Raw genomic sequence first — 16,015 nt, 5'->3', positions numbered from 1 at the left:
TAACCAATAAGTAGGTTCATTAATATGCTGTATCTGTAGGGATTCTAACCATGGGTCAAATTGAAAGCTGTTAGCTGAACATATGGGAACAGTACCATCCACAGCATTCCACAAGGGATTATGACAGCAGTATAATGTCATCAGCTCGTATCATCACAATCAACACCAAACGCACTAAATACATCGTAAAAAAAGTGAACGCTGTCTAACCTACATAAGAACAAACTGCAACTGTGCATGGATGCAATTAGCCGCACCTGGTCAAAGCATATGGAAGACAATTTGTTAATTGGCTCAATCAGGTAATGCTGATCTGCCTGAAAATATTTTCACTTGACAATAAGAACACAGTCAATTGTGACTATGAGTTAATCTTGCAAATATTTTAAAATAACTATTTTTCTAAAAGAAAAACAATGAAACCTTGTCAAAAAATTGATGATGCAATTCCTCTCAGATGCAATCAAGTTTCAGGTCCAGTACTGGGCTGAGTTCTACAACTTGCAAAGATTTGTTTTAATGGTCAGAAATGTGAGGAAAGAAGAATCAGCCTTAACTCCCACTCTTGCCTTGACACTACGGATGCCAGCTGGAGTTTGACGACAATTTGGAAAAAGTAGCTCAGAGAATTTAAAAACAGCAGGGATAGAGGTCCGGAGAATTTAAAAGGAGCAGGATCAGAGATGTGTTTATAAGAAGTGGATGCAGAGGCTCGGGGAATGTAAAAGGCCCTTTGATAGTGCACAGGAGTATTGAGAATAAAATGTGTGTAGGAAAGGTATTCAGTGGCAAGCTACAGTTAACTGAATTACCGATCGATTCATTGTGGAGTTCCCAAGATGTTAAAAGATACCTGGATTATGCATAGGGATGTGGTCACACTACAAGTAAAGAATTGACAGGCAGAAAGGGAAAGAGTGAACACCAAGCACTGTAAGATACACCAAATGTGTGCAATCCTCCTCCCACCTATCCCCTCCATGGCATCACCTTCTCTAACATACTTATTTGGATACCATTGAAGTTACCTCCATTGATAAGCCAAGTTCATGAAACCACAGGCAGCTATGTAGGGAAGTGTTATAGTGTGGGTGATTCAATTGCAATGGAAACACAGAAGTGCATCTGCAGCCACAAACTAGTCACTAAGATGGCTTGTTCTCACCCTGGTGACGTGTAAAGGGATTTCTCAGTCTGGCTGCAGAATATTCTAGAGGAGGCAGGTGAGCAGTCTGTGGTTGTGGTTCACATCAATACCAACCATAGCACAGCTGGTTGAGCTGCTGCCTCACGATGCCACAGACCAGAGTTCAATCCTGGTCTTGGGTGCTGTCTGTGTGGAGTTTACACTTTCTCCCCGTGTCCACGTGGGTTTCCTTTGGGTGCTCCAGTTTCTCCCCCACCCCCACATCCCAAAGATGTGTGGGTTTGCAGGCTAATTGGCCAGTGTAAGGTTGCCCCTAGTGTGAAAACTAGCATGAACGTGATAGTTGGCATGGACTCGGTGGGACAAATGGTCTATTTACATGCTGAATCTTTCAAACAAATCAACTGCATTGGTGAAAAAATGAGATGTTCAACAAGCTAAATATAGGGAATGAGGTAATTGTTGAAATAAGACCTCAAAACAAAAACAGGACTACTGACCTCAGAATTACTAATCAGTTCCACACGCTAAGAACAAGATACCAAATTTGGTTGATCAGCCATTATCGCATTGAATGGTGGACCAGGCTCCAAGGGTCAAATAGCCTGCTCCGACCTTCTGTTTCCAAATATAGAAGATCAACGCTAGATCTCTGAATCTCTCACAACAATTTAAAAAATAGGCCAGAAAGCAAACTCTAGTTATACTTACTTTCCCTGTTTTACCCTCATGGTTGCACTTAGGACATTCCCAGCAGTTTGGCAGCTCTTCATTGACAACTCCATCTCCATCCTGTAACTAACAGGAAATACACACATATCCATAAAAAATTATAATTCTTTACCAATACAAATTGACAGAATAGTACTTTGACCAAAACAAAGAAAGCAACTGAAATAATTCTGTATAAAATTCTTCATATAATAGTCACACAATCTGATTAATAACATGTTTGGTAAAGAAAAAAGCAGGTCAGAGCATTGCATTGCAAACGTATATATTATCAAATTCATGAATCATGGCCTGTAACCAATTCACAAGGCACTACATGTGTCATAAGTTTGTAGAGGCAGGGTGACGCATACAGATACATTTTAAAGGCTAAAATACACACTAACTTTGACTAAAATAATGGCTAATTGCCAATGGTGAGATTGCAGGTGCTATACAATTTAGTGAATCATAATAATATTTTGTGACTAAGGAAGAAAAATGGCTACCGGAATAGTATTTACACTAATTAAATACTAAGCGAGTGTTTAGATAGCTGTACAATCTGTTTAACCTATCATCTTATGGTCAAAGCTGCTACATTTGAAATACTAGCTGAAACTATAAACCATGACTGGTGCAAACTAAAAAAGATATTGTACACAGTACATTTGGAATTTCTCTATTTGACAGTCAAAAAACAAGTGTGTTCCACAGGCAAAAATCACAAATGATTTGAATCATAGCTTTGATACAAAACATCCAACATCGGTGCCTTTAACAGGCTTGTTTTGAATTAATTTATTTTGGGGTGGAACATAAGTATCAATATTACAAGCTTTGGATCACATCCGTTAAGATTGAATCCAGAATACCCATGGTACAGTGCACAGTGAAGAATCTCTGAATCTCAGCTCAAAGCCTTGAACATAAGATACATTCAAATCGAAATAGAATAATTTATGAGTCTACCCAAAAATATAATGGTAACCAGTACTTGAATATAAAATTGATTTTTAATGTCCTTGTATACCCACGTAATGCATGCAATATGTTTGTAGCATTTTTGGTAAAGAGGGAGAGATTTTATTTAACTATTAATCTCTCAACAAATGGATATCATAATAAAAAATATCAACAAATGTTCAGTTCTGAATGGAGCAACATTGAAACACTGCTTTAAATTACCCTCCTGGGATTAATAAAGTTCTATCGAATAGTACCATGACCTAAAAAGTATTTTTCTTTCCTCATGATGAGGCAGAACAATGTGATCTATTACTTTTCAATATGAATTGTTCATTTATTGCAGGCTAATTACTAATAAAATACCGACTAATGATTGAAATGCATTTTATATTTTAAGTGCCTGTACTTTTATTTCATACCAAAATCCTTAGCAGGATATTTTTGAGGCACTTTCTTCCAACTTCATCTTAAATGTAATTGATTATTGGGTGGAATTCATTATCAAAATTATACATGAAAAAGAGCTGGCAACTAGAATGCAACACTTTGATGAGATGAGTGGGGGAAAATTACCTCTAGTCGTCTTACCTTTAAGCAGCCAGGATGCACAATTTCATTACAAATTGAGCATTCCATCAGCATGAAATTGAATTTTGCCTCCTCTTCTTCCACAGTGTCCTCTTTTCCTGCTTCTCCACAGATGAGACAGACAGCTGTGTGTGGCAGGACCGGCTATGGAAAAGAGATACCAAGTAGTTTAAAAATCCTGTTTGTTGAAGCATGCCATCAAAACCAACCACCATTCCCAGTCCACGATAGTCTCATCTCACAGATCTATTCTTCATTATTCTGAATAAGTATCCATAATGCATTATTGATTAATTTTTTTTCCAATTTTTTAACTGTACATTCAAGAACACTGCAGCAGATGCTGGAAATCTGAAATAAATACGAAACACCATCAGAACCTTAAAATCACTTTCATCTTTGGCATTAAAATTAAAAATTTCCACAGTAATTTTATTTCCAACAGTGTACACCTGATTTCCCCCTGTATACATACCATTTCCGGGCAAGTATTCAGCCTTTAGTTTGTCTGAATGAATGATAAACACAAATCTTTGTGCAAAACTATCATCTAGATGGGCAGATAATTCTTGTGGTTCTCAATTGCTCTGCACTCTCAATTCTAAACAAGGTTTAATAAGCTATGAACAAATAGGTCTGCTTCGCCTTACTAGGTTTGCTTGTAGGTTTATAGCAATTAACATTCCCTTCTATTGCCTTTCTTGAATTTGTCAATGTTCATTCATTCCCCATTATAAATTAATTTAACTTAAAAATCCCTGTTCTTGCTTGCAAATCTCTCCACAGCTTCAGTTGTACGCCTACAACTTTGTATAGCCTTTTATTCTAGCTCTCCACATTTCCAAGTCTGCTTTAACACACTACTCCACTCAAACATCAATGCCAGTCTTCAGCTACTTGAGCTCTCTGCCTCATCATTGCTCCAATCTAACATCCCACCTTTAACCCGTTTGACCATAATATCGTCACTTTCAATAATTCATCCTCTTGTTTTTCCATGTTAAAGGCAGTTTGCTAGAAAGCAGGACCTAACTCTCCCGAAAATTAAGACAAAGCAAAGGTGAAATAATGAAAAATGTAGAAACAAGAAACTGTAGATCCTGGTTTACAAAAAAAGCCACAAAGTGCTGGAGTAACTCAGCGGGTCAGGCAGAAACTTTAGATAACATGGATAGGTGATGTTTCAGGTCAAGTCCGAAGAAGGGTTCCGAGCCGAAAAGTCACCTATCCATGTTCTTGAGAGATGCTGTCTGTTCCGCCGAGTTATTCCAGCACTTTGCGTCTTTTTAAAAAGGAAATACAGGAGCCTTTATTTTATCTTCATTTTGTCATTGCAAAATATTCAATGCAATAGTACTAGTCTCAAATTAAAACACCGCAAGACAGAATGCTCTCACTGCCAAACATTCAGTACGGCTACAACAGGATTACTTTGTTCAATCTACACGAGAAAGAATACTTACAGCAAATAACTATTTATTGAGAGTATTTAAACAGTTTTAAACATCAAATTACGTAATTTTCGAGCTGTACCTTAATTACTAAATGCTACTAAGCACCTTTAAATTAAGCAATGCTTTTGAGAGTTATGTAATGTTCTTAATATTGGGAAATATAGCGGAAACAAGGACACAGTGAAAGCATACAGAGATTCATTTACCCTGTTCCAATGCAAATTCACATTCATTGAACACTATTTAACACTTAGATTAAACAATTAGAGATTTGTTCAACTGGATAGACTTCCTGGCTTAGCTGTTAGCACAGCCTGTAAGTGCACAAAAGCATAGCAAACAAAAAACACATGTTCCAAAGTGAGAGCAAAGCAGTGATCTTGGAGCAGAGGGAACTTGACATTCACCATTAATGTACCTGGCATTTTCTGCTTTACCCAATTTCATTTTCATAGCGAATTCTGGGCCAACAGTACACTCCCGAATGGTTCAGTTTTGTACGAAATCAGGAAAGGTGCACAGAGACAAATAGTAGGCGTGCTAGTTACACTTTAAATAAATTAATCATATAATGGTCTGGAACAATAATAGATGGATGATGATCATTGCAAAAAAAACAAAAACAAAAAAAGGCATGGCAGCTGATCCTGCAGGGTGCAAGAGAAAAAATGAACTGTTCCAAGGACTTTCCCCATAGGTAAGTATTTTTTAGTAAGCAGGGCACTGGTTTATTTTTTTTGATAATTAGTATTAAAAAATTCCAAAATTGAATGTGATGTGGAAAAAACAAAACAGGCAGCAGAGGACTTTCTTTTTAAATGGTGACTGTGGTTTAAACCAGCATCTACATTTCCTTCCTACACTGATAAAGAAATCTTGATGCTCAAAGGGACCTAGGTGTTCTTCTTCAATAGTCACTGAAAACTGTATGTGCAGCTGCAGCATTTTTATTCAGAGGATTTAAGTTGAGCAGTACAGGAACCATACTGCAATTATATTGGCCTTGGGGAGACCATAACCAAAGTATTGCATATAGTTTTGTCCTCATTACTTAAAGAGGATATACTTGCAATAGATGACATGCTGCAAAGATTCACAAGGCTGAGAATGCAGATTTACCATATGAAACCGATTGAAATCTATAGCCTGTAGCTTTTAGGTGGTTTCATTAAAACAGATAAAAAAGATGAAGGACTCAACAAACTGGATGCTTGAAGTAGGATTCGCTGGTTAATGAATTGAAAACCATGGGTAAGCCATTTAGACCGAGATGAATAGAAATGAGGTTGACAAATCTTTGGAGTTCTCAGCATAGATCTCATTCATTGAATGTTTAAAAACAAAGTTTGTTAGATTTCTGAATATTGAAAAAATCATGGGGAAAGTGCAGGAAATGTTGCAGAGGAAGAAGTTCAGCTATAATCTTGGTGATTGGAGGAGCAAGTTAGCAACGCCAAATGGCCTATTCCAGAGTCGCATGTCTGAACAAAGGTTCCAATCCGAAATCTGAAGAAGGGTCCTGATCCATTCCCTCCACAGATGCTGCTTGAACCACTGAGTTCCTCCAGCACTTGTGTTTTGCTCAATATTCCAGTATCTGCAGTCTCCTGATTTTTTTAAATTGCATCACTATCTTAACTGCACATTTAAACTGTTTATTTATTTCCATTATGGGTAGAAATTAAAGATACAATTGAAATTCTAAATCAGATTACTTTTTTCCTTATGTGTTGGAAGGAACTGCAGATGCTGGTTTACACCGAAGATAGACACAAAAAGCTGGAGTACCTCAGCGGGTCAGGCAGCATCTCTTGAGAAAAGGAATAGGTGACGTTTCGGGTCAAGAACCTTCCTCAGACAGAGTCAGGCGAGAGGGAAACGAGAGATATGAAAAGGTACATAGAAAAAATGAATGAACAGTATGCAAAAGTACTAATCAAAGTCAGCAACGATGATCAAGGAAAGGTGGAGCCAACAATAGTCCATTGTTGGCTGTGGAGAAGGTGATAACGATTGATCCAAACAGTGAAACTCAGCAGGTCAACAGTGAAACTAGTACGACAATTAGAGTGTTGGAGGGGTTGAAAGAGAGGAGATACAAGAGATACCTGGTTAGAGAAATCAATATTCATACCAATCGACAATAGGTGTAGGAGGAGGCCATTTGGCCCTTCGAGCCAGCACTGCCATTCACTGTGATCATGGCTGATCATCCACAATCAGTACCCCATTCCTGCCTTCTCCCCATATCCCCTGACTCCTCTATTTTTAAGAGCTCTATCTAGCTCTCTCTTGAAAGCATCCAGAGAATTGGCCTCCACTGCCTTCTGAGGCAGAGAATTCCAGATTCACAAATCTCTGGGTGAATACCGCCGGGTGATAAGCTACCCGAGCAAAATATGAGGTGCTGTTCCTCCAATTTACGTTTGGTCTCACTCTGACAGTGGAGGAGGCCCAGGACAGAAAGTTCAGTAAGTGAATGGTAAGGAACAGTTTCCTTAACTGTGATACTGACAGCCAAGGTGTCACCTATGCTGGACATGGTGCATGAAAGCAATTTTCATTTTGCTCAAATTTCTCCAAATCAGAGAAACTGCACCTATTTCTCACATTTGTGGAAAGATGCAGGAAAGATTTATATTATAAAATATAGAACATTTCCAGAGGACATAGGTTCAAAGTGAAGGGGCATCTGAAGGGTAACTTTTTCGCACAAAGGGTGGCGGGTCTATGGAATAAGTTGCCAGAGGATGTAGTTGAGGCTGGGACTATATAATTGAGAGAGGACATGGATAGAGAACTGGTTGGCAGACGGGAAGCAAAGAGTAGGAATTAATGGGTCCTTTTCAGAATGGCAGGCAGTGACTAGTGGGGTACCGCAAGGATCGGTGCTGGGACCCCAATATATATTAACGTTTTAGACGAGGGAATTAAAAGTGACATCTACAAATTTGCAGATGACACATAGCTGGGTGGCAGTGTGAGCTGCGATGAGGATGCTATGAGGATGCAGGGTGACTTGGATAGGTTGGGTGAGTGGGCACATGCATGACAGATGCAGTATAATGTGGATAAATGTGAGGTTATCCACTTTGGTGGCAAGAACAGGAAGGCAGATTATTATCTGAATGGTGTTAGATTAGGAAAAGGGGAGGTGCAACAAGACCTGGGTGTGCTTGTACATTAGTCACTGAAAGTAAGCATGCAGGTACAGCAGGCAGTGAAGTAAGCTAATGGCATGTTGGCCTTCATTGCGAGAGGATTGAGTTTAGGAGCAAGGAGGTCCTACTGCAGTTGTACAGGGCCCTGGTCAGTCCGCACCTGGAGTATTGTGTGCAATTTTGGTTTCCTAATTTGAGGAAGGCCATTATTGCTATTGAGGGAGTGCAGCGTAGGTTCACCAGGTTAATTCCTAGGATGGCGGGACTGACATATGATGAAAGAATGGGTCGACTGGGTTTGTATTCACTGGGTTTGTAGTCACATTTAGAAGGATGAGAGGCTATCTTATAGAAAAATATGAAATTCTTAAAGGATTGGACAGGCTAGATACAGAAAAAATGTTCCCGGTGTTGGGGGAGTCCAGAAACAGCGGTCGCAGTTTAAGAATAAGGGGTTGGCCATTTTGGACTGAGATGAGGAAAAACGTCTTCACCCAGAGAGTTGTGAATCTGTGGAATTCTCTGCCACAGAAGGCAGTGGAAGCCAATTCACTGGATGTTTTCAAGAGAGAGTTAGATTTAGTTCTTCAGGCTAAAGGAATCAAGGGATATGGGGGGAAAAAGCAGGATCTGATTTTAGATGATCAAAGGACCGAATGCCTACTCCTGCACCCATTTTTCTATATTTCAAAGTTTCTATCCCAATGTTTAAGAAACAGGTACATGGATAGGACAGGTTTGGAGTGATGTGGAACAAGCGCAGGCAGGTGGGACTTGTATAGCTGGCACATGTTGGCCGGTGTGGGCAAGTTGGGCCAAAGGCCCTGTTTCCACACTGTGTCACTCTATGACTATAAGAGAATTGAAAAATAACCTGAGATTGCAACCTTCACGTGGTCCGCCCTGTTTCGATGAATGCAATCAACCTGGTGTGCACAATCAAATAAGATCAAACAGAACAAGGTGTCCTACAACTTTAGGCTGTGCACGCCATACGCAAGAAGAAGACCTGCGATAAATGCAAGAGAAAGTGGAGAATTGATGCATTTTTCGTATTCCCTTATTTGGAATAAGTTTTTTGCAGTGTACTTTCCGACAAAGTTGCAATGATTCTGCAAACTGTCCCTGGTTCTTTCTCTCATTGTATTGGAAATGGTGGAGTATTACTCATGAGGAAGTACCCAATGGAGTGGGTGGATGATGGCTTGCGATGTCTCTTATGGTTGTTATTGAGGGAGGCATTTGGGAAATGGATGAGAAGACTTAGCTCTACTTAATATGAAGACCAACTTGAGTGAAGTGACCATAGGCCAATGGAAGTGCAAAGCCGATAAATAGCATATAAAAATGAAAAATAGGCCACTGTACTTTTCTATGTTCCATGTTAAAGTCTTAAAAACACATTAAAAGTAATAGATTATAGGACTCCTTAGAGAGAAGTCTGAAGGGTCCTGACACGGGACGTCACATATTCATGTCCTCCAGAGATGCTGCCTGACCTGCTGAGTTACTCCAGCACTCTGTGCATTTTTTGTAAACCAGCATCTGCAGTTTCTTAGGCATTTTGGAGATGTGGGGTTGTTAAGTTTGCTGAAGATTAAACTACTGGCTTTTTTTTACTGCTATTGTTAAAAATAGAGTTCAATCATGATGCAAATTAATAAATTTTCCCTTACGGCTGTCAAAACGTATGTGGTATTACTTTAATTCAACTGTGGAGTGAGGGCTTGCAGCAAGAAAAAGCACCAACATTACAGGCACCAACATTCGTTTCCTTCCTCAAGAATTGTTTTGAATTGAAAGTACACTTGTATATATACCTAGAGTAATTATTCACATGTAACAGCTTCATTCATTTTTTAAATTTTAATTGCACGATGGATAATTATTTTCCAGTAAAATTGCCGGACAACCCAATACATGAATGTGAATTTAGCACAAAATGCCCTTGTTTGAACGTTATCCCATCTCGGCACACGTGAGCATAAACTGCTCCAATTTACAACTTAATATAGGGCCTTGGACCCGACCATTAAAGATCTCCTGCACTGATGTTCTGGAACTGAGCAGATTGTGCTCCAACCACAATAATCTTCCACTGAAAACACTGACTTTCATCTTACGAGATATTCCCTTTGGCCTATCCATGCCTCCCCCACTCAATTAAAATGTAAAATTAACTTGTTTTCCTTCTTTCCCAATAGCTACAAAAGGCCTTTCACTTGAAACTTCAACTTTCTTTTTCCACAGATGCGGCCTGATATGGCGAGCGCTTCCAGCAGTTTTCATTTTAGACTTGCAATATCAGCAATTTTTTAAATTAATTTCAGTATCAATTTAGAACGTTTGGGTGGCATACTGGCACAGCAGTAGAGTTGCTACCTCGCAGCACCAGAGACCCGGGTTCGATCTTGACTATCTGTGCTGCCTGTGTGGAGCTTGCACATTCTCCCTACGACCACGTAGATGTTCTCCAGGCGCTCCGGTTTCCCATCCACAGTCCAAAGACGTGCAGGTTTGTAGGTTATTTGGCCCTCTGTAAATTGCCCCTAGTGCCAGGATGCCTCACTAAAATGTTAAAAATTGTCTTTTTGCCAAAGGTTATTGGATCAGCAGGAATTGTAAGAAGAAAATCCAAACAATGGGAGCTTTTACATTCATCAATCTTTACAGTATACTCAGCAAATAAAAATATTTCACCCATTTGTTACTTACTGCAATGCATTGTCTCAGGATACAGGACTGCTTCATTCTCCCTGGTCCTCCAAATTTCTTCATATCCTTGCAGAAATGGCATTCTCCACATTCGGTCCTGAGACATGCCTCGCACTTCCGACATCTTGTTCTCCTTCTGCGTGCTCCAGCGGTGGCTCTGTTAGCCGCAAGCTTCACCGCGGCAGAGGTTCCAAGCTTTCCTTTTGGTCGTCCTACTGTCCGGTGCTGAAAATAATCAAAATAAATCCCAATTAGCTCCGCTTGCTCAAATAGAAGTTGCTCTATTTTATCGGCGCATGTGCAGAAACTCATTATCTTAGGAGGTTGGAAGATGTTTGTGAAGAGAGGGCAAAAGTTTAGGCAACTGCTGTAGAGGTCACCTTATACATAGAGGTAGACATGGGGAAACAATATTCTCTGAGGACTTGGATAACTTAAAGGTGTGACCAACGCAGAAATAGCTGTGTGGAGAAGTGTGCAGACAAATAATGGATTAAGATGGAAAGAAATGAAATCACCAAACAACTTTCACGGATAATATCAAAATACTTGTATTCCTCTGTAGAATCTTCAAAATATGTTGGTAATTTAAGGTTAAAATAAATTGGAAAGCAAACGCAAGGACAATTAGTTACTGGCACTGACGTGACAGCGCATGACTAACTGAGCGCCTGGAAATTTGTACCACCTAAACACATTGACACTAATGCAGAGGGTAAAGCAACATGTTTTACTTGACCTTCCAAAGAATGTTTCATCAATTGATTTCTGAACTGCTTGATTGCTTCTCCAGTGGGAAAACCATGGCAAGTAATCTCAAACACAGGAATCACAGTATTGAATTACTAGAAGTATCAAGCGCTAGGAGATGGTACAAGCACTTATAAGACCATAATACATTGGAGCAGAATTAGGCCATTCAGCCCATCGTGTCCACTCTGTCATTCAATCGCGGCTGATCTATTTTTCCCTCTCAATCCCATTCTCCTGCCTTCTCCCTGTAACCTTTAACGTCCTTTCTAAACAAGAACCTATCAATCCCTGCCTTAAAAATACCTAATGTCTTGACCCACTGTAATAAAGCATTTATCCTTTCTCCCAAAGCAATCTTAATAAAAGCACTGCTAATGTTTTAAATGTTTATAATTGGCCAACAAGTAAATGAGGTCAGCTGTATCACAGCTTAAATACTCTCCTTTCCCCTTGGAATTGCTTCCTCTACTTAAAGTTGCTTAAAATTAAAAGCATGAAAGGTAAAAACTGCTTCTAATTTCATATTTTTCATTCTTTCAGAAGAAACTTAGAAAAAAATCACTTCGCGAGCAGCTGCACTAAATTAATTACCACTTCATGTCGATGCAAACTTTGGCACTCAATGTGGGTGCCTATTATTGGCTCTAAATTATACAACATTGTGTATTTCCTGTCAATCACAACACACTTCCTATGTCAGATCTATTCACTTACAATTTCCTGCCAAATTTCTTGCAGCTGAGTAAGATGCAGCCTGCAGCTTGGAAATGTTTCTAGGTCAATGAGACCCAAGAGGGTTAGCTGAATGCAGCCAGCCTACATATGGAAGCTGCCCCATGCCTGCAATCAATGTTACCAAGGTATGATTAAGAGCAAGACCTAGGGATAAATCCTTGCAAGGTTTTATAGCTACCAGAAGACAGACCATTTCTGGAGATGTATAGATGCTTTCAATTGAGTAGAAATGGAATCATGTCAGGGAAGCCTACTGAAGTAGGCAATGATGTTGAAACTGAGGTTGGAAAATGCAAAACATTTTTTTTTATGAGCGAAACATAAAAGTACAACAGCCACCTTTTTCCTCAAGTGGCCGAAATGAGTTTTTGCCTCAAAATTGTGTCTGCTTTGGTGCTTTCGTCCAATCTGACTCTTTCTCCCTCCCCCCAACTCTTTCCCCTTCCTCTACACTCTTGGGAAGTTTATCCCAAAGGCAAAAGTCTTCCTCTGCTACCTAATTCCTTCCTTATGCCCAGATAAATTTATCAGCAATGTCCAACATCACTGAATGAATGAACATTCAAATACAACCATCAGTATACCAATTTTGGATAATTTTTAAACAGGAGATCGAATCTGAATCAGAAGACTGTAATTACTTTACTGCCACTTCAGCCTCTTTAGCACAAGACCTCAATAATACCAGTTTAGTAATAAAAATGAAACTGCTGGAAATATTCGTCAGGTCAGGCACCGCTTGAGCAGAGATAAGAGTTAATGTTTCAGGTCAATGATCTTACACTTGAATGGGGAAAATGAGAAAACAAGCATTTTAGTCGGCAAAGAAGGGAAAGAGTGGGGAGGACAATAATGAAGTGTGGAGACTCAGGAGTTTCCAGGTGACATCCAAGCTGTCGGTGCTTCTGAGAGACAGGATGGTTAATCACAGCTGATCTGACAGGTGGAGATGTAAGAGGATGATAAAGACAGAGGAGAGAAAGAAAATGGTGCAGTATTTATGAGGTGCTGTTAATAGAAACTGCTGGAAATCTGAAATACACAGGATTGCCAGAAATGCACAGCAGTTGTCATCCGATTAGAAACAGAAAGCAGGTTAATGTATCAGATGCATGACATTACATTTGTACCAGACAATCCTGACACTACAACTCCTGGTTTGTCAGTTAATTGGCAGTTTCAAATTGTCCCTGGTGTGTAGGGAGTGCATGAGAGAGAAAGTGGGATAACAGAGTCTGAATGGGTCGGCTGGCCTCTTTCCATACTGCACCTCTAAACTAAACTGGAAAGGCCGGTTATCTGAAATTCTGAATTCAATTTCGGGTCCTGAGGACTGTGATGTATCTGGACAGAAGTTGATGTGCTGTTCCTGGACTTTATGCCAGGCCCAGCTGAATTAGTACAAGAGGACAAAGACACAGGTCAGACTGAGAGTGCGATGGAAAATTGGTCTTAATCTTCTTGGCAGACTGATTGGAAGAATTCTGGAAAACAGTCATTCAATCTGCATCTGGCTTCTTTGGATGATTTCCCCATTCCAATTCTTTTCCCTTTTTCTCATAGTCATGAAGTCATAGACTGATACAGTGCGGAAACAGGCCCTTCGGCCCAACTCGCCCACACCTGCCAACAATGTCCCAGCTACCCAAGTCACACTTGCCTGCGCTTGGTCCATAACCCTCCAAACCTGTCCTATCCATGTAGCTGTGCAACTGTTTCTTAAACGATGGGATAGTCCCAGCCTCAACTACCTCCTCTGGCAGCTTGTTTAATACATCCATCCTGTGTGACAATGTTACCCCTCTGATTCCTATTAAATCTTTTCCCCTTCACTTTGAACCTATGGCCTCTGGTCCTCGATTCCCCTACTCTGGGTAAAAGACTGTGTATCTGCCCGATCTATTCCTCTCATGATTTTATATACCTCTATAAGATCTCCTCTCATCCTCCTATACTCCTTGGAATAGAGACCCAGGCTAATTAACCTCTCCCTTTTGCTCTTACCCTCTAGTCCTGGCAACATCCTCGTAAATCTTTTCTGAACCCTTTCAAGCTTGACAATATCTTTCCTATAACATGGTGCCCAGAACTGAACACAATATTCTAAATGCGGTCTCACCAACGTCTTATATAACTGCAACATGATGTCCCCACTTCTATACTCAATACTCTGACTGATGAAGGCCAAAGTGCCAAAAACCTTTTTGACCACCTTATCTACCTGCGACTCAACTTTCAATGAACCATGCACTTGTACTCCTAGATCCCTCTGCTCTACAACACTACCCAGAGGCCTACCATTTACTGTGTAGGCCCTGCCCTTGTTCGACGTCCCAAGATGCAAAACCTCACACTTCTCTGTCTTAAATTCCATCAACCATTCCTCCGCCCACCTGGCCAATCGATCAAGATCCTGCTGCAATCTTTCACAACCATCTTCACTATCTGCAAAACCACAAACTTTTGTATCATCAGCAAACTTGCTAATCTTGCTCTGTATGTTCTCATCCAAATCGTTGATGTAGATGACAAACAGTAACGGGCCCAGCACCGAACCCTGTGGCACACCACTAGTCACAGGCCTCCATTCTGAGAAGCAACCTTCCACCATCACCCTCTGCTTCCTTCCATGGAGCCAATTTGCTATCCATTCAGCTATCTCTCATTGGATCCCATGAGATTTAACCTTCCAGAACAGCCTACCATGTGGCACCTTGTCGATCGCCTTACTAAAGTCCATGTACACAACATCTACAGCTCTGCCCTCATCGACCTTTTTGCTCACGTCTACTAAAAAATCAATCAGATTTGAGAGACACGACCTCCCAGGTACAATACCATGTTGACTGTCCCTAATCAGCCCTTGCCCATCCAAATGCCTGTATATACTATCCCTCTCCAGTAACTTACCAACTACAGATGTTAAGCTCACTGGCCTATAGTATCCAGCATTTTCCCTGCAGCCCTTTTTGAAAAGAAGCACAACATTTGCCACCCTCCAATCCTCTGGCACCTCTCCTATATTTAAGGACGACGCATAAATTTCAACAAGGGCTCCCGCAATTTCCTCTCTAGTTTCTCGCAATGTCCTCAGGTATATCTGATCAGGCCCCGGAGATTTGTCTACCTTCAAACACGACAGTACCTTCAGTACTTCCTCGACGGTAACACTGACTGCTCTCATGACACTTCCAGTGACTGCTCCAATTTCCTCTGTCCTACTGTCTTTCTCCTCGGTAAATACAAAGGAGAAATACTCATTGAGGAACTTGCCCATCTCCTGTGGCTCCACACAGAGGTGACCGCTTTTATTCCTGAAAGGTCCCACTCTCTCTCTCTAGTTACCCTTTTCCCCCTTATGTATTTATAAAATATTTTGGGATTGTCTTTTATGCTACACACCAGAGCTATCTCCTGGCCCCTTTTTGCCCTTCTGATCTCCTTTTATAGTTTGCTCCTTAGTTCTCGAGACTCCTCTGGGGATGCATTTGATTCCAGCTGTCTATACCTGTCCCATGTATCCTTCTTGTTTTTGACTAACGTCTCAATTTCCCTCGTCAGCCAAGCTTCCTTACGTTTGCCTGCTTTGCCCTTCACTCTAACGGGGACGTACACATCCTGTGCTCTCTTCAATGCACTTTTAAAAACATCCCACTTCCTTTTCCCTCAAATAACCTGCTCCAGTCAACTTGAGCTAGACCTTCTCTCATACCCTCGAAGTTGGCCTTACATTAGCATTTTAACACGTGGACCCTCTCCGTCCCGATCCACAACTATCTTAA

General features: G+C 40.5%; 1 protein-coding gene across 5 annotated transcripts in view; it reads right to left on the bottom strand.

Annotated features, from left to right (window-relative positions):
* kdm2b (lysine demethylase 2B) overlaps positions 1-16,015 on the bottom strand; it is a 196,650-nt gene that overhangs the window by 35,247 nt on the left and 145,388 nt on the right. For all 5 annotated transcript variants that reach the window (XM_033043248.1, XM_033043247.1, XM_033043249.1 and 2 more), the window contains 3 exons: positions 10,746-10,970; positions 3,416-3,559; positions 1,859-1,945 (listed from right to left, as the gene is read on the bottom strand). In XM_033043248.1, the coding sequence (XP_032899139.1) occupies positions 1,859-1,945; positions 3,416-3,559; positions 10,746-10,970 (456 nt within the window). The remainder of the gene's footprint in view (positions 1-1,858; positions 1,946-3,415; positions 3,560-10,745; positions 10,971-16,015) is intronic.

The sequence above is a fragment of the Amblyraja radiata genome, chromosome 25, assembly GCF_010909765.2.
Source record: "Amblyraja radiata isolate CabotCenter1 chromosome 25, sAmbRad1.1.pri, whole genome shotgun sequence".
Taxonomy (NCBI): Eukaryota; Metazoa; Chordata; class Chondrichthyes; order Rajiformes; family Rajidae; genus Amblyraja; species Amblyraja radiata.
This window is presented reverse-complemented; position numbering and strand designations above follow the sequence as displayed.